Below are 18175 nucleotides of genomic sequence, written 5' to 3'. Positions count from 1 at the left end.
TAGACCAGGCTGGTCTTGAACTCAGAAATCCGCCTGCCTCTGCCTCCCAAGTGCTGGGAATAAAGGCGGTGCACCACCACTGCCCAGCCTACAATCACATTCTTACATTTACTTGTTTGGTGTGTGTGTTGGTGGGTGAAAGGCATACATGCTCGTAGCTTTTGAGCCTTTGCCAGTCTGTGATATGAAAGATTAAATGGAAAACATTTGAAAAATGAAACAGGACAGTTAATAAAAGACGGAAGATTGAACTTGTATGCTTGTCTTTACTATCTATCAAAGTAAAATAATTTTTAAGACAGAAATTCAAGGGCTGGTGAGATGGCTCAGTGGGGAAGAGCACCGACTGCTCTTCAGAAGGTCATGAGTTCAAATCCCAGCAACCACATGGTGGCTCACAACCACCCGTAATGAGATCTGACACCCTCTTCTGGTGCGTCTGAAGTCATCTACAGTGTACTTACATATAATAAATAAATCTTTAAAAAAAAAAAGACAGAAATTCAAAAAAGATAGATCGCGTGGAGAAGAATTGATGGTAATAAATTAAGGAATTCACAAAGCTGCTGAAGGAGCAGCCTTATGGCAGAAGATTTTGAGAAGTCATCCCTTTTCCCTTGGACTCTCCAGAGGCTCAGGATGGGCAGTGGGAGGCTTTCAGGCTTTTCTGGGAGTAGATATTAATAAGGGCTCAGTGTAACTGTTGCTTTAGAAGAGGTAAACTACTTACTTATTTGTTTATGTGCTCAGTCAGGCACCTGTGTTTCTTTCTTGCCATAAGATAGCCCTGGGGAGGGTTTCCTGACAGGCAGACACTATGGACAGTTGAGAGCAGTGATGCTGACAGTAAACATGCTGTGTTGTTGAGATGCCTGCTGTCTTCTACCCACTGGTTTCCAGAGTCTTCAGAGCCAGGGTGGGCCCCTCCACATGGGAAATCTGAGGCCCGTGTATGACTAGCCTAGGGGAAGACACTTACCCTTAAGGCTCCCCAGTCACCAGCCTGTCACTTATAGGGAACTTGTAGTTTGCTTAAGAGTCAGCAGCCAGTGACGGCATGTGCTCAGCAGGAGCTAGATATGGTAAGATGGGAAGATGAGACAGGCAAGAATTGAAGTTAAGAATTGGGTAAACAAAGATGAAAGTATGAAGGAGGGAGGTTGGAGGAATACCCAGAAAGTAGGGCAGAGACAGAAAATAGGAGAGAAGAGGAAAGAACATTAGAGGATTGTTCTAGATGTGTTTTATATATAACAGGATATCCTGGAAATTTACAACAAAGAAATGAAGAGGGAAATGTAGCCTGAAGCAGGTTGTCACAGAGTGGCTGGGGGCCAAGGGTTACTGATTTGCTATGGAAATAGAGCCATATTCCTTTGTGAATGTGTCATCTTGGCTGCTTTATCCTGAAACAACACAGTTGAGTATATATGAAAAGTCATATGACTCACAAAGCTCAAAAGTAGTGAGTTTTGAGATAGATCGTGTGTCATAATGTACCTCAGTAGCCTGGACTCACTGTGTAGTCTAGACTGCTGGCCTTGAACTTTTGGCATCCTGAGTGTTTGGATAATGTGCATGAGCCACGATGCAAGGCTGAAACCTAAAATACTGTTTCAGAGTTGTATGACCACTGCTCTGAACAAGGAAACTTCAAGGTACAGTTTCTAGATTGAAAAATCCCATTGAGTGCTCACTATATATTGGGTGTAAAATGGCCAGCACTGAGGTTACTAGCTAGTATGGCAAAAGTGGGAGCCAGAAGAAAGTGGAGCCATGGCATTAAAACATTCTCTTTTTTGGGGGGTGGGGGTTCGAGACAGTGTTTCTCTGTATAGCCTTGGCTGTCCTGGAACTCACTCTGTAGACCAGGCTGGCCTTGAACTCAGAAATCCGCCTGCCTCTGCCTCCCAAGTGCTGGAATTAAAGGTGTGCACCACCACAGCCCGGCTGCATTAAAACATTCTGAGGCAGTGCTTCTCAACCTTTTAATGCTGCAGCCCTTAATACAGTTCCTCATGTTGTAGTGACCCCAACCATACAATTATTTTGTTGTTATTTTGCAACTAGTTTTGTTACTGTTAGGAATGGTAATGTAAATACCTGTTTTCTGATGGTCTTAGGAGACCCCTATGATAGGTCCTGAGGCACTGGTTGTAAGGAAAGGGTCCTCCTGTCTGAGAACTGTAAACCTAGCAGATTTGTCTTAAGTGTGGGAAGAGAATAAAGATACTTTACTATAGACAGAAGTATGGCACATGGCTTACCTGAACCAGTCTTTACGTACTCAAGTGTGCACGGCTGAAGAGGATGGTGTCGTGGCCCCGGGACAGAGAGAGCTCAACAGAGCATGCCTTAGACAAGAGCTGAGAAGTAGCAGTGAAAAGCAGCAGAAGACTTGAGTTAACATGGGGGTCAACTCAATGGCAACTCTTGTCCTGAATGTGGGCAGAACCCTGGTTCAGTTGTGCCTAAAATAATAGATATAAGCAGAGACATTATTTGGAGGGTTTGGAGAGTGGGAGGACAGGACCAAGTAATTCTGTTTGTTAAACTAAATCCCATAGAATCAGTAAACTCTAAAACATGCATGTGCAACTTCAGTAAAAATCTAGGCTGAATTGTACAACTGAATTCTTCAGAGGTTTAAAGAAAAGTCATGCTAGGAATTTTTCATAGAGAAATGAACCACTTTTTTTTTTCCCTTTTATAAAACAGCCGAGTTCAACAGGGGAACAGAAGACAAAACCTACCCAGAACAGTGTTCGGGAACTTAGAGGACTCGGGCTTTCTCCAGACTTAGTAAGATTTCCTAAGTCCCTGGTTTTGATATCATCTCCCAATTCTAATTAAACTCTGGCCTGTATGTCAGGATGGACATTTGTCAGCATGTGTTTGATGGTGGAGAAAATAGTGCATTGAGTGGGGCTGGAGTTTGTGTGGACTTCCTGGGTCTTGCTTCTTGCTGTCCTCCATTCCTCCCGAGAACATTAAGGAGGAAACAGTCGGTTAGCTCCTGTAGTTTGCTCGTTTTCTCCTTGGCTGTCTGTCATACTCTCCTTTGGATGTAGGAGTTTTGGAGAAAAAAACAGATAGTGGTGTGTTTATGGATCATGTGCACTGTGCTTAGAACTTTCATCTCTATTTTAATTTCAGTTGTGAAAAAGCCCTACTTTGACCCTTCTTTCTGCTCAGAGTCTCTTGTTTTCTTAATTGCTAGGTGGTGTGCAGGTGCTCAAATCCTCTTGACACATCTGTGAAAGAGAAAATATCAATGTTTTGCCACGTGGAACCTGAACAAGTAAGTAAAATTTCAGCTCTGGAAATGGCTTTCTACTTCTATATGCCTAAAGCCTGGACCATGATGTACTTTTCTTTTTTTTTTTTAATTTATTTATTTATTATATGTAAGTACACTTTAGCTGTCTTCAGACACCCCAGAAGAGGGCATCAGATCTCATTACGGATGGTTGTGAGCCACTATGTGGTTGCTGGGATTTGAACTCAGGACCTTTGGAAGAGCAGTCAGTGCTCTTAACCGCTGAACCATCTCTCTAGACCCATGATGTACTTTTCAAGACTTGTTGTGTCATTGGTAAGAGACAGAAAACTGTCCCCTAGGTCTTAACACTTCCCCTCTTTTCCCATCCCTTGTTCTTTGTGCTGTTTGGGGGGTGAATATCTCTAGGGTTTCACCTTATTTCTTGGTATCACAGAACCTTGTGCATGTTAGTCAAATTCTCTTACCATCGAGCTATCTCGGGCTGCTGGCCTTGACTTTATGCTTATCTAGTCTTATTTCTCAAGTGCCGAGATTGCAGGTGTGTGCCCCCAACACACCTGTATTGCTTTGCTTTTGTACTTCTGGTGCAAATCCAATTATACAGTGATAATGGTAAATAGGATATCTCCAAAAAAGATTGCTAGAGAATGTAGTTTTGCCTTATTTAAGCATATATAATACCCCAAACCAATTCAGACCAGATTAAATCTTATTTTTCATACCCAGATATGTTCGGAGTTTCCTTGACTACAAACTGTCTAAATGTGATTGTTATTTCCACTGGCAGGGAAATTTACACTGTTGTTCAGAAATGGTAGTACATGTAGCTTGGTGCACATTGGCGGTTGAGGGAATCTGAGGTTGGTAGGTGCATTGTTTGAAGATGGGGGTGTATGCATAATATGTGCAAGTGAAGGAATGAGGTTGCTAAGTGCATTATTAAAGGGAGGGCTACATAACTCCAAACCAAATTTGGGTCCCAAGCTAAACTGCCTCCTGATTGCCTGCCTCAGTACTTATAAAAAGCTTTTGCCACATTCTCCTTAACCCTCAGAACTAATCACGTCCGTTTCTGGGTTACTTGTATGTCTCAGATATACATGCTGGTCATGAACCTGTCTTATGCCCCTTGATATGTATATACATATGCATGAGTAATCCATTTTATGTTTCTGCAACCTAGTGTCCTGGATGTTATGGTTTCCATATATTTTTGTCTGTTGCAGTGTTAATAGATCCTGTGATATCTAAGTATGGTGCTTATTTATGGAAACACTAGTGGATATAAATAGAGCTTATGGCATTGGTCAATGTGTTAAGAGTTTCTTTTTTTAAAATTTATTTTATGTGTGTGAGTGTTTTGTTAGCATGTACATCTTGGTGCAGTATACATGCCTGGTGCTTGTAGAGGTCAGAAGAGGGCACTGGATCTGGAATTAGGAGTTGCAGATGGTTGCAAGCTACCTTGTGGCTAATGGGACTTGAATGGAGGTCCTTTAGATGAACAGCCAGTGTTCTTAACAGCTGAACCATCTCTTTAGCCCCAGCCAGTCATTCTTAACTGCAAAATACCTGAGGCAACTAATTAAAGAAAGGTTTATTATAGTTTAGGAACTGAAAGTCTAAACCACATAGTGCAGACTCTGGGAAGGACCTGTGTGGCTGCTGGTAGACTGCAGGAGTTGGAGAGATCAACTTTCTATTCCAGTTGCAGAGAGATTAAGGGACCAGATTCCTTATGGGAACTCAAGGGTTATAATTCCTTCCAAAGGCAGGATCCCCAATGTCTCAAGGACCTCCTAGGTCTGGTCTTAAGAGTTCCCCATCGCCGGGCGGTGCTGTCATATGCTTTTAATCCCATCCCAGCACTTGGTAGGCAGAGGCAGGCGGATTTCTGAGTTTGAGGCCAGCCTGGTCTACAGAGTGAGTTCCAGGACAGCCAGGACTACACAGAGAAACCCTGTCTCAAAAAACCAAAAACCAAAAAACAAACAAACAAAAAAAAACAACAACAAAAAGAAAGAGTTCCCCAGCACCTTCCAGTTATGCCACCTTGGGCTTGACCCTCCAGCCACATGGGCACCTGAGAGGCTCCAAACCATGTGGAAACCACAGCACTAAGAGTTGCCTGAAGGGAGATCAGAAGAAAGGTGCAGGCAAGGAGTTTCCAGATGAGAGTATGTAGAGTTTGTCTTCTTGCTCCATGACTGAGGTCAGGAGACAGCGGGAGAGCCCAGCTGACCTGGTGAGAACAGCAAAGCAGGGGCCTTAAAATGAGAGCAGTCCACTTAGTGCAACTTGAAGAACATTGGTAAAAAGGACAGTTCAGATCATTGGCATGCATGGAGCAAGGGGGAGGTTCCTTGACCTTTACAAAGGACTTCTTCCATGAGGACTCAGGCCTTGGGATGAAGGCATCTGGGGCTGGGGTTAGGTTCCTTGCATGACTCCTAAGCCAGGGGCTCCTTCTCAGGTTCTGTTTTATACTCAAACCACCGGGCACAGAATGATTTTCACTTTTCACAGTGGCCCTTTATTTTGTACTTTATTTTAGGTATTTCTGTTTTACAAGTGAAGAGAGGGGAGATTCCTTTCTTTAGCAGAATTGACGTTCAGAAGAATTATTCTCTGGACGTGGTAATGCACGCCTTTAATCCCAGCATTTGGGAGGCAGAGACAGGTGGATCTCTGAGTTTGAGGTTAGCCTGGTCTACAAAGCCAGCTCCAGAACACCCAAAACAAAGCAAAAACAAAAACAGAATGTAGAAAAAAACCCCAAAAGCTGTGAAAACGCTTCACTATCATTCACTGAGATGAGTGTTCCCTCGCTTATAACAGATTCGAATCTCAGATCTTTGCCTGTTTTAAACACTGGATTATTTCGCACCGTTCTAAGAGGTTAGTTTGAATGTGATCTTTTTGTCACGTATGTGATATACAATGTTTTCTCAGCCTCTACTCTGCTTTTTTAAACTCTTAGTGTCCCACAAAAGCTTTTAAGTGCTCAGTGTTTTCTTTTGTGGGTTGTGCTACTTTCTGGCTATTTGGGAACTCTACTTAATCATGATCATGAAGATTTTCCTTAATTTTTGCAAAAGTTTTCATTTATACCAGACACATCTTGAGTTGGTTTTGATTCATGGTCTAGCATCCTATTAAAATTCAGTTAGACACAGATAACTGTAATTCCTTTTTTTTTTTTAAGGATTTATTGTTATATGTGAGTATACTGTAGCTGTCTTCAGACGTACCAGAAGAGGGCGTCAGATCTCATTAAGGATGGTTGTCCAGCCACCATGTGGTTGCTGGGATTTGAACTCAGGTCATTCGGAAGAGCAGACAGTGCTCTTAACTGCTGAGCCATCTCTCCAGCCCCAATTCCTTGTCTTTTATGGGCACACACAGGCAGTAGTGACACATGTATATGGTACCAGTTGCTTTTGGTTTTTCAAATTCTGTTATGTTTCTTGTCTGACTGTAATGGGTGATATCTCCAGTACCTGAATAGTGACTGGGGCCATCTTCTTGTTCTTTTTAGTTTCCTAAACTTCACAGTAAACAGGAATAGCAAATGTCAGACTGAGGCTGTTTTCCATTTTTAGAATTTCCCTAATCATAATTTACCTGGGATTTTTATAATGAATATATTCTGAATTGTAATCTTCTGAATTGTTATCATTTGTATCCATGGAGTTGATCAAACTCCTTTTTATTTTTCTCCTTTTTAATATGCTTATGTGGCATGTTCCATTGTTACTCTTATTATTGGCACATACTCATTGTACAGAAAGATAGACTTTTTTAAAAAAATAGTATTTCCATAAGTTTATATCCTGAATTTTGATAGTATTTATTTATTTAAAAATACTTATTTATGTTTTTTGAGATAGGGTTTCTGTGTAGCCCTGGCTATCCTAGAACTCACTCTATAGATCAGGCTGGTTTTGAATTCACAGAGGTCCTCCTGTGTCTATACTGGGATTAAAGGTGTGTGTGACCACTGCCTAGCTTGAATTTAAGCTCCCCCCTTTTTAAATTTGTTTTCCACTTCCTGTTGGTCTTCTTCCTTTACCTACTGTGTGAACCTTCTTCTGTTATCATGTCCTGTATGTCTCCTAATGGGAGAGTAGCCAAATTCCATTTTAAAATGGTTCAGTGTGGTGGATTTCAAATTTGACTGCACATTGCAGTAAGTGGGGAGGGAGCCTCTGCCTCCAGAGACTCGGGTTTGATTGGTTGTGGGTGCAGCATAGGCTTAGGATTCTTACACACTCCCTCAGAGGTTCTTCTGTCCAGCTGAATTTGAGAACCACTGATCTATTTGTGGGTCCAGGAACAGGTCCTCTGTGGGCATATTTTCATTGTATTATGAGATAGCCTACGCTTAGCCTCCTGAGTGCAGGAATTACAGGCATGTACCACCACATCTAGTTCTTTTATAAGGATTTTTGCATCCATGTTCATAATAGCCTAGCTACTAATTATTTTCTATTCTTGAATCAGTTGTGGAAAGTTTATCTATTTCTAGAAAATTACCTTTTTTGTTCCAAATTAAAGTGTCCCTTCACCCCCAAGGTCATATAACCAAAGTTACCTGTATTTATTTAAGCACTTATTAAATCACTGGGGGTTTTATTGTTTGTTTGTTTGTTTTGTTTTTAAACAGGTGATCTGTGTTCATGATGTTTCATCCATCTACCGGGTACCCTTGTTGTTAGAAGAGCAAGGGGTTGTAGACTACTTTCTTCGGAGACTTGACCTTCCTATTGAGAGACAGTCACGAAAAATGCTGATGAAATGGAAAGAGATGGCAGACAGGTTTGCCTCCTCACATGCAGTTGGCCATGCATGACTTCTTCTGCAGGGGTTCCATCATGCTGTAATAATGTGTTAGCACTCCTGATAGAAAAGGTGCTTGGTAGGAAGAGAGGGTCAGAAGGCTAGCAAGGGTTTTATAGTCAGCATGTGGTCACAGTACAGAGGAGGAGGCTTGGCCAGGTGGGCCTCTTCTCAAACCTCCATGGAGAGAGTTCAGATTACAATACTATCTCTCAACAGTTCAGCAGTACCACCAGCAGAGGGATACACAGATTCCCAGAGCCCCTATGAGTGCTGGCTTTGGCTGCAGTGCTCCTGTTGTGTTTCTGTCATTTAAATTGAGTTTGGGAACATTCCATTCATTCTAGAAGAAAGGGCTGAACAGGTGTGGGCTGCTGCCACCTCCTAAAGCTCTTGAGATTGCATGGTGTAGAGCAGGGTGAACCCAACTGTAGTTGGGACATCACTGTGGTGGCTGTGTAAATACACAGCAAGCAGAGCAGTTGTTCTCTTGTCTGCGATGACTGCTTTCACAGTTTTTGACTTTTTTTTTTTTTTTTTTTTTTTTTTTTTTTTTTTTTTTTTTTTTTTTTTTTGATTTTTGAGACAGGGTTTCTCTGTATAGGTCTGGCTCTCCTAGAATTTACTCTGTAGGCCAGGCTGGCCTCGAACTCAGAAATCTGCCTGCCTCTGCCTCCCAAGTACTGGGATCAAAGGCGCGCACCAACACCGCCTGGCAGTTTTTGACTTTCTGTTTTTTGGCCATTTATGTGGTATGTTTTGTGTCCATTTGCATGTAGCTATAAAAAGAGCCTATAGTTTATAATGGTTGTTTTGATAAAACATGAAACACTGTTAGTCTGTTATTATGTTTCAAAATGAAAATTTTTAATGAGTGTGGTCATTTCTATTGTGACTATCCCATAATTTGACTTATCATATTTCTTAACTCTTACGAACTGTTTGTTTAGGTTTTTTTTCTTTCCCCCTTTGGGACTTTTATTTATTTTGTTTATGTCTGTGTGCTTGAATGTGTGTATGCCACAGTGTGTATGTGGAAGTCAGAGGACAACTTGTGGGGATCTGTTTTTTATTTTTTCTTTCCATCGTGGGTTCTGGGGATAGAGCTCAGATCTTTACACTTGTAGCCGCTGAGCCATCTCATTAGCTCTAATTAGCAAAGCCTGCCCAGTTTCTCTGAGGGTCCTTTTATTGTTCTGTGCACAGTACTGAGGTGATGCTCTCTGGTTATCATCTTCCCAGGTATCTTTTCTGTTTCATGTAATTTTAGTCTCATGATGGCATGAGCATTACAAGTAACTGTCTTGATCTTTATTTGCTAGATATGATCGCTTGCTGGAGACGTGCTCTATTGCTCTTGTGGGCAAATACACCAAATTCTCAGACTCATATGCCTCTGTCATTAAAGCTCTAGAGCATTCTGCATTGGCTATTAACCACAAGTTGGAGATCAAGGTAAGGAAGTGGGGGTGTAGGTACAACCAAGGAGTAAATGGAGACAATGTGTGTGTATTTGTTTTAAACATTTAAGACGTTTTTTGGGTGTAGGTATATATGGGTCTGTGTTTATGTGCCATGGTATACATATGAAGAAGACAGTTTGTAGAAGTCACTTTTCTTCCACAACGCCCGTTTTAGAGATTAAACTAGGTTGTTAGGATTGGTGACTAATGCCTTTTCTTAATCTTTTTGTGTGTGTGTGTGTGTGTGTGTGTCTTAGTTTGAGTTTTATTGCTCTGAAGTGACACTATGACCAAGACAACTCATATAAAATCAAATTTAATTGGGGTTGGCTTACAGGGTAAAGGCTTAGTCCATTGTCACCATGGTAGGAATCATGGCAGCATCCAGGCAGACATGGTGCTAGAGGAGCCAAGCATTCTACATCTTGACCCGAAGGCAGCCAGGATGAGGTTCTCTTCCACCCTGGGCAGAGCTTAAACATAGGAGAGCTCAACATCTACCCCTGCAGTGACACTTCCTCCAACAAGGCCACACCTATCTCAACAAGGCCACACTTCCTAATAGTGCCATTCTCCATGGGCCACACCTCACATAAGGGTGAGAAGATGAATCAGGCCCATTTGGAGGGACCACCATGGCTGCAAATGGTGTGGGGCTGTTATGGTGCAAGGGGCCCAGCTATAGAGAACTGATATCTGAATCTATGCTTGGCACTTAGTATGGTATAATATAGGGTAGTTACTGATATCTCATTGCCTCAGTTCACAAAGTTTATTTGGAGGCCCCCACTGAATCATCTTAAAGACTCAAGCTTACTTGCTTTATGGCTTTTGGAGCTCTGCATTCATTTTTAGGGATAAGAAAGGTTTATATTGGCTGTTGGCTCCAAGAAGACACTAGAATATCTTTCAGAAATAATGAAAGGGCCTTAGTGCATGGCTGTGAGTGTCATTCCCTGTGGAATGGGAGGGCCTGGTGGACATAGGTACAGTGTACAACTGAGGGCACTGCCTAAGATCCCTTTCCCAGTAGCTGCTCTGATGAGAGTAGTACAGGCTCCTAGCAAGTTGTCATGGTTAAGGACACAAGACTACAGAGCAGGTGGCTAGGCCTATGGTGCTGGCTTTGGTGCCCAAGTGCTCTGTGACCTTAGATATCTTAACTTCATGCCTCAGTTTCCCGTAAAAGGGATAACGTTAGCCCATTTTCCTGTGGTTAAGAACTAATGGTTTACTGGGAACTGCTGAGGTTAAGTCTGCCATATAGTAACTGCTGGATGTATTCATTGTCCTGAAGTTAGCTGGTCAGTCCCTTTAGAGCTTTTGTTCCTATTGCACTGGCTGGAGCTTTTCAGCAGATGGAGGACAGGATAGTTGGAGCTTGGACCCCAGGGCCCATGTAGCTGTGCCCACAGTTGGTGTTAAGGTTTGCTGCCAGTTTCTTCACATAGTTCTATGATGATTGAGTGTGCTGGCACATAGGTTCCTATAGAGTGACGTGGTATATGGGTTAAGAAATGGAAGAGCCCAGTTTGCTACCTTGACTCTTTTTTCTTGGGGGTCGGGGGGTTAGTTCTTTCCATAATTGATTTATTTTATCTATTTGAGGTTAGCTTGTGGCCACCATGTGTTCAGTAGTGGAAGTTGAGAGAAGAATAAAGAAGAATAAAAAGTCCTGGCTTTTTAGGGATATTGAGGCTCTCAGACAGAGAGAGAACACCTAGGAAAGAGGATCACCTGCCTTGGTAGAAATATGAGAGGGGTAGATTTCTCAAGGAAGGGCCTAAGGAGGTTGAGAAGGGTTGGGAAGGCACAGGCAAGGGAGATTGTCCAAGGGCCTAGGGATGAAAGAACTGGAGAGGGTCTGTAGGTAGTGGTGAGGACGTGAGCTGGGTCAGCATAGATTTTACCCTGAGGTTTGGGAAATAACTGCAAGGTATTAGACAGGGGAGATTAGGGACAGTAGCAGAAAGAACATTATTTTAAAAATAGTCGAAAGAGGGCTGATGTGATGGCTCAGCAGGTAAGAGCACAGACTGCTCTTCTGAAGGTCCTGAGTTCAAATCCCAGCAACCACATGGTGACTTACAACCATCCCTAATGAGATCTGCGCCCTCTTCTGGTGTGCCTAAAGACAGCTACCGTGTACTTTCATATAATAATAGTCAAAAGACTTTAAGAGAGAGTGCTACAAGAAATAAAACATAAAATCTGAGCAGTTTTTAGGTTAAACAATTGAGATCAAGATAGGATCAGAACTTCAAGGTCATTTTTAACTTCATTGCATTAGAATCAAATACTGCTAAAATATTCATATCTTATAAATAATTATGCTATCTGTATTATAAACAATACATCATACTTCAATTTGAGTTTGAATCCAGCTTGGAATATATGTGAGCTGTCTCAAGAAGGAAAGGGACAAGGAAGGAAGGAAATTGTAAAATAAGATGCCTGTGAAGATAGCTGGGCAGTGGTGGTGCACCGCCTTTAATCCCAGCACTTGGGAGGCAGAGGCAGGCGGATTTCTGAGTTTGAGGCTAGCCTGGTCTACAGAGTGAGTTCCAGGACAGCCAGGGCTACACAGAGAAACCATGTCTCAACCCGCCTCCCCAAACCCCCCCCACCCAGAAAAAAATTGCTTATGAAGAGATGCTTTGCATTTGATTTTCACAGAAATAATTGTCAATGAATTCAAATGAACTGGCAGCACATGCCTATAAGGTGGCTAAGAGGACCGGACCTTTGCTTTGCTGCCAGGAAGGCATGCTAAAAGTGCACTGCTTAGAGAGCAATCTGACATAAAAAAAAGTGTATATATATATATATATATACTTCATATATATAAAGTATATATGTATACGTCATATATAAAAGTCGAGTGGCATGGCCTTATGCTTTCAGACTCAGGTATTTAGTCAGAAATGGAAATGGTTTGGGCTGAGGAGGTAGCTTGGTTGGCTGAGTTCAGTTCCCAGCACCACATAAAACTGGGCGTGGTATCGTGCCTGTAATCTCAGCATTTGGGAGGTAGGGAAAGGATCAGAAGTTCAGGGTCATTCTGACATAAGACAAGTGGGCTATATGAGACCCTGTTTAAAAAAACAAAATACAAAAAAGGTTTTATACAAATGGATACAGGCATACTACCTCAAGTTTGGAAATAATCTAAATGTCTATATCAGATCAGTGTGTAGAGTATGATGTGTTTATGTAGTAGAAATTGATTCAGCTACACAGAGAAACATCTCATAGTGCAGCAGCATGGATGGATATCAGACAGCCTGAATAAAAGAAGCCAGGCTCAAAACTATAGTTAGTTGTGTGGTTCTATTTACGTGGAGTTCTAGAACAGACATGGAATTGTATGTAGAAGAGGCAAGGCCAATCTGTGGTGGCAGAGTGTGCCCTGTGGTTGAAAAGCCAGGACCAGTGGTCCCTAGGCTGAAAAGGTCTTTTGGGACAGTAGTATTATGTCTTTGACTGGTTAGGTGCATTCTGTCTTCATGTGGTACAGATATGTCTTAAGTTAAGGTCACTATTGCTGTGATGACACCATGGTCAAAGCAACTTGGGATGAAAGGGTTCATTCAGCTCACACTGCCACAGCACAGTTCGTCATCAAAGGAAGCCAGGACAGGAACTCAAGCAGGACAGGAACCTGAAGGTAGTGTTGATGCAGAGGTCATGGTAAAGTGCTGTTACTGGCTTGCTCATCCTGCTTTTCTCTGTAGAACCCAGGACAATCAGTCTTGGGGTAACACTACCCACAATGGGCTCTGCTTTCTCCCATCAATCACGTCAGTCATGGAATGCTTCACAGGCTTGCCTGCAGCCTGATTTTTTTTTTTTTTTTTTTTTAAGAATTATTTATTTTATGTATGAGTACACTGCAGTTGTCTTCAAACACACAGAAGAGGGCATCAGATCCCATTACAGATGGCTGCAAGCCACCATATAGTTGCTTGGAACTGAACTCGGGATCTCTAGAAGAGCAGCCAGTGCTCTTAACTGCTGAGCCGTGTCTCTAGCCCTACAGACTGATCCTAAGCATTTCTCAAGGCTGGTGAGATGGCCTAGCGGTTAAGAGCACCGACTGCTCTTCCAAAGGTTGGTTGTGAGTTCAAATTCCAGCAACCATATGGTGGCTCACAACCACCCGTAATGAAATCTGACGCCCTCTTCTGGTGCGTCTGAAGACAGCTACAGTGTACTTACATATAATAATAAATAAATCTTTAAAAAAAAAAAGCATTTCTCAACTGAGGTCCCTTCCTCTCTGATGATTCTAGCTTGTGCCAAGTTGATATAAAACTAACTGGAACAAGGTATACTGGACAAATACTCCTAAAAAAATTTTTTAAAGATTTATTTATTTATTATATCTAAGTACACTGCATTTGTCTTAAGACACATCAGAAGAGGGCATCAGATCCCATAACAGATGGTTGTGAGCCACCATGTGGTTGCTGGGATTTGAACTCAGGACCTCAGGAAGAACAGTCAATATTCTTAACTGCTGAGCCATCTCTCCAGCCCCCCTAAAATGTTTCTATCTTATTGTTCATAAGACATGTTTTGATTCAGATAGAAAAAAATGAAAACCAGCTAAGAATCCAACCAGTGGAGTGCTGGTGACGTGGGGAGAGTATTATTTTTGTCTCCTTCAGTGGCTTACTTGTAAGAAGGTCTAGATACTCTGGAATGGGTAGAACTGGAATCAAAGCCTAAATAGTTGGAAAGGGGAATTTCATTATGTTGTCACTTTAGAACGGAAATGAAGGGAGATGGAACATTGATAATGTTATTTAAAGTCGAGCGTATGCTTCGATTCATAAGCTGCTGTCTGTCTGTCTGCCTTTGTGCACTAGTACATCGATTCCACAGACCTGGAGCCAAGTACCCTGCAGGAAGAGCCTGTGCGCTACCATGAGGCATGGCAGAAGCTCTGCAGTGCTCAGTAAGTAGCCTTCTCTGCCATGGTGCCCGTGACAGTGAACTTGACCTGTGCTTCTAGTGCTGAGGGAGGTCATTGCCTGTAAAAATGTTTTTAGTGATTAGACTGCCTAATAAATGGCCTAAGTTATAAAGAAAGTGCAGCTCACAATTATAGTTAGATATGAGGAAAACATAGTCTCATTATATTGATCCTTGCTATGTATCTCTTTTTTTTTAAGAAAAAAATTATGTATATGAATATACTGTAGCTGTATTCAGACACATCAGAGGAGGGCCCATTTCAGATGGTTGTGAGCCACCATGTGGTTGTTGGGATTTGAACTCAGATCCTCTGTAAGAGCAGTCTTATCATGAGGTTTAAAGATTTTTTTCATCCAGGTTATTTGATGAGTCGCCATTAGTTCAGTCTCAAATTGTTTTTGGTAGCTGCTGCTATTACTACTACTACTACTACTACTTTGAGACACTGAGGATCAAATCCAGGGCCATGTGCTTGGCAAATGCTCTACCACATCCCTGGGGCTTCCTTTTTTTTTTTAATTATTATTATTTTCTTTTTGTGTTTCTTTGCTTAGCCCTGGCTGACACATAACTCTGGTCTGGCCTTAAACTCAAATATCTGCCTGCTTCTGCTTTCCAAGTGCTGGGATTAATTTTAAATAGTAAAAACTAACAAAGCTCCTGCTTAGATGCTTGGCCCATATGACACACTGCTGAGGACACCTTACAGAATCTAAGAGGAGTGTTGGAATTGGGAGAAAAGTGAACTGACTGCATGTCGAACACACCCGTAGTCTGGTACTTAGGGGGCTCAGGCAGGAGGATTGTGAGTTTGAAGCCAGCCTGGGATATGCTAAAAGACCCTTCTCAAAGAAGAAGTATAAACCAAGAATTTGGGGAAAGGGCAGTAGCAACATTGTCACTACAGACCATTCTCTGTTCATGTGATGGCGCCCATGTCTTTGTTTGCATTAAGTTCCTTGTATTTATAAGCACAGAAAGTGCATCCATAGTCTTTTAGTTACAGTCCCAGTCCCTGGGGGCTGAGCTAGATGGGAAGTAAGTTCAGGGCCTCGGTGTCTTGGCAGTGACTTCTTTGATATGGCTGGATTAGTTGATAAGGGAAGTTGTTCTGTGGTCTTTTCTCTGCAGTGGAGTGCTGGTTCCAGGAGGATTTGGTGTTCGGGGAACAGAAGGAAAAATTCAAGCCATTGCCTGGGCTCGGAAACAGAAGAAGCCTTTTTTGGGTAAGGAATTCTGCTGTGCTCTCTTCACTCTGACAAAGAAGAATGAGTGGAAAGGAATTTTCGGGGGGAAATTCAATTACATTTATTTATGTGTGTGCATAGGTCCATGCCATGGCACGCATGAAGAGGTTAGAGGACAACTTGCCAAGTTGTTTTCTCCTTCTATCATTTGTGTCCCGGGAATTGAACTTAGGTTATCAGGCTTGGTGGCAAGCACCTTTACCTACTGAGCCATCTCATTGGCCCTTAGATTCACAATATGGAAAGTTTAAGAACTACATGCAGATGACAAGGAATTTTAAGAAAGTGGACTGTCAGGTAGGAAGTAACTGTTTGCAGTACATGTAAGACTGGGCTTTGTGTTCCCATTTGGCAAACAAACCAGACAATGACTGGGCAAGTGATTTTTGGATGCTTCCTGTTGGCCACGGATTTAGGCAGTTTTCAACTTGATGAGTTTGTAAATGAGAACTCACTAAGAGAGGAATAGGGACTTGGATTCTAAGGTACTGAGTATAGAGTTTTAACTGAGTAGCTTGGTAGAACCCTGAATCTTCATGAACGTATAGTCCTGTTTTTATCAGTACAGGCAACACTTTTGGGTGTTTGTTACATCCAGTGATTTCCACTTAGGATACAAAGACACTGACAGGCTGGGAATGCAGGAGCTGCCCCCTCATTAGAGAGTGACGTGTTTTTCCTTTTCTTGGAAGGTGTGTGCTTAGGAATGCAGCTAGCAGTGGTAGAATTTTCCAGAAATGTGCTGGGATGGCAAGGTAAGTGTATGTTTAGCAGCTGATTCCTGGAGGGCCTGACAGCATTGTGTGCTGGTGGTTGGGAGCTGTGGGCATGATGCCTGCTTTCTCAGCACTTCTCAGTGTTCAGTAAAGTGGGCACCTTGTTCACAGTGAATCACTCTACATTGTCTGAGGGAGCACCAAGCAAGCAAGCAGCCTTTGGCCACTGATCCTGCCTTTCTTGTCTCAAGATCCTCACTTTGAACACAGTGACCACTACCCAGACATTACCCAGCAAGAAGCCACTAGTCTACTGAAGGGTTGTGCAGTTATAGACTTGGGCTCAAGTTCTGGCTTTATCACTAATTGTGGGTAGTTGTAGGCAACTTTCTGTCTTCTGTTGCCTGTAGAATGGGCATCAAAGTGATTCCTACTTTACACAGTTGTAAAAAAGTAGTTGAAGGTGCTGGAGAGATGGTTTAGTAGTTAAGGGCTGTTCTTCCAGAGGACCCAGGTTCAAATCCCAGCACCAATATGGCAGCTCACAACTGTAACTCCAATATCTGATACTCTCACATAGACATGCATGCAGGCAAAATATTAATGCACATTTTAAAAAAATAAAAGTAGGTGAAGCAAGGTGGTGTTGGTGCATGCTTTTAATTTCTATGAGTTTAAGGCCAGCCTGGTATATGGGTTGAGTTCCAGGATAGCCGGGGTACACAGGGAAACCTTGTCTCGAAAAAAAAAAAGTAGGAGAAATAGTATAAACAAATAGTCCCTAGCAGATCCATACTGCTTAGATAGTGTGATGTCTACCTCTAACTGGATTGACCATGGGAGCGCATTCATAGGTCACTGGTGTCTCAGAGCCATTTTTGAGACTGATATACAATAAAGCAACCATGCAGGTATGGAAAAGCTGTCTGGTTTAGGCAGTGGGAGAGCCTGGGAAGCCTGGAGATTACTGGAGCGCTCTCACAGCTCCTGCCTCTCCACAGGGTCCCAGTTGGGCCTGTGGTGATGATGTGCTTGTCGTGGTTTGGGCCCAGGCAGGGGACAGTGCTAGGGGCTTGATCTATTGCTTTTTTTTGTCTAGTGGCTTTGCTTATGGTTAGATACTACATTTCATAAAATAAATGTTGTTTGTTGAAGTCAGTTAACTTCCCAGTCATTTCAGAGACTGGGGCAGGAGGATCACAGATATAAACCTGCCTGCAGAGTGAATTTCCTGACAGCCTTGACTATACAAGACCCTGTCTCAAACTAAACATAAAGAAGGGCTGGGCATTTGTAAGCCCCTGATTCAGCATCGGTACTCCAAAGAACAGTGACAAACAGTTAATTCCTGACTGAGCGGAGGATGGCAGCATATTAGATGCTCAGGATGAAGGAAAGGTAGAGAGCGCAGCTCTTGCTCATCTTAGAGAAGCTATAACAAACTAAAAACTTTCATGTAAGAATTGTTATTAAAGAAACATGATAAGATGATTTTGATCTACTTTGCGTAGCTTGACTTCCCAGAAAGCTGAAAATTTGGTAGAGAAAATTCACCTGTATTTGTTCTGTTGTCTTAAAAGTGCTCTTCCCTGAAGGGAAAACAGTATGATTATATTTTAAAGTTAGAAGTTTTCTCTTTTTCCTTTT

The 18175-nt window shown here is 42.2% G+C and overlaps 1 protein-coding gene across 2 annotated transcripts in view; it reads left to right on the top strand.

Annotated features, from left to right (window-relative positions):
• The window catches only part of Ctps1 (CTP synthase 1), a 31440-nt gene that overhangs the window by 8349 nt on the left and 4916 nt on the right, over window positions 1–18175 (top strand). For both annotated transcript variants that reach the window (XM_031378502.1, XM_031378503.1), the window contains exons 6-12: window positions 2719–2802; window positions 3221–3301; window positions 7950–8101; window positions 9445–9577; window positions 14457–14545; window positions 15697–15791; window positions 16505–16567. In XM_031378502.1, coding sequence (XP_031234362.1) covers window positions 2719–2802; window positions 3221–3301; window positions 7950–8101; window positions 9445–9577; window positions 14457–14545; window positions 15697–15791; window positions 16505–16567 — 697 coding nt within the window. The remainder of the gene's footprint in view (window positions 1–2718; window positions 2803–3220; window positions 3302–7949; window positions 8102–9444; window positions 9578–14456; window positions 14546–15696; window positions 15792–16504; window positions 16568–18175) is intronic.

Source organism: Mastomys coucha, unplaced genomic scaffold (genome assembly GCF_008632895.1).
Source record: "Mastomys coucha isolate ucsf_1 unplaced genomic scaffold, UCSF_Mcou_1 pScaffold18, whole genome shotgun sequence".
NCBI lineage: Eukaryota > Metazoa > Chordata > Mammalia > Rodentia > Muridae > Mastomys > Mastomys coucha.
This window is presented reverse-complemented; position numbering and strand designations above follow the sequence as displayed.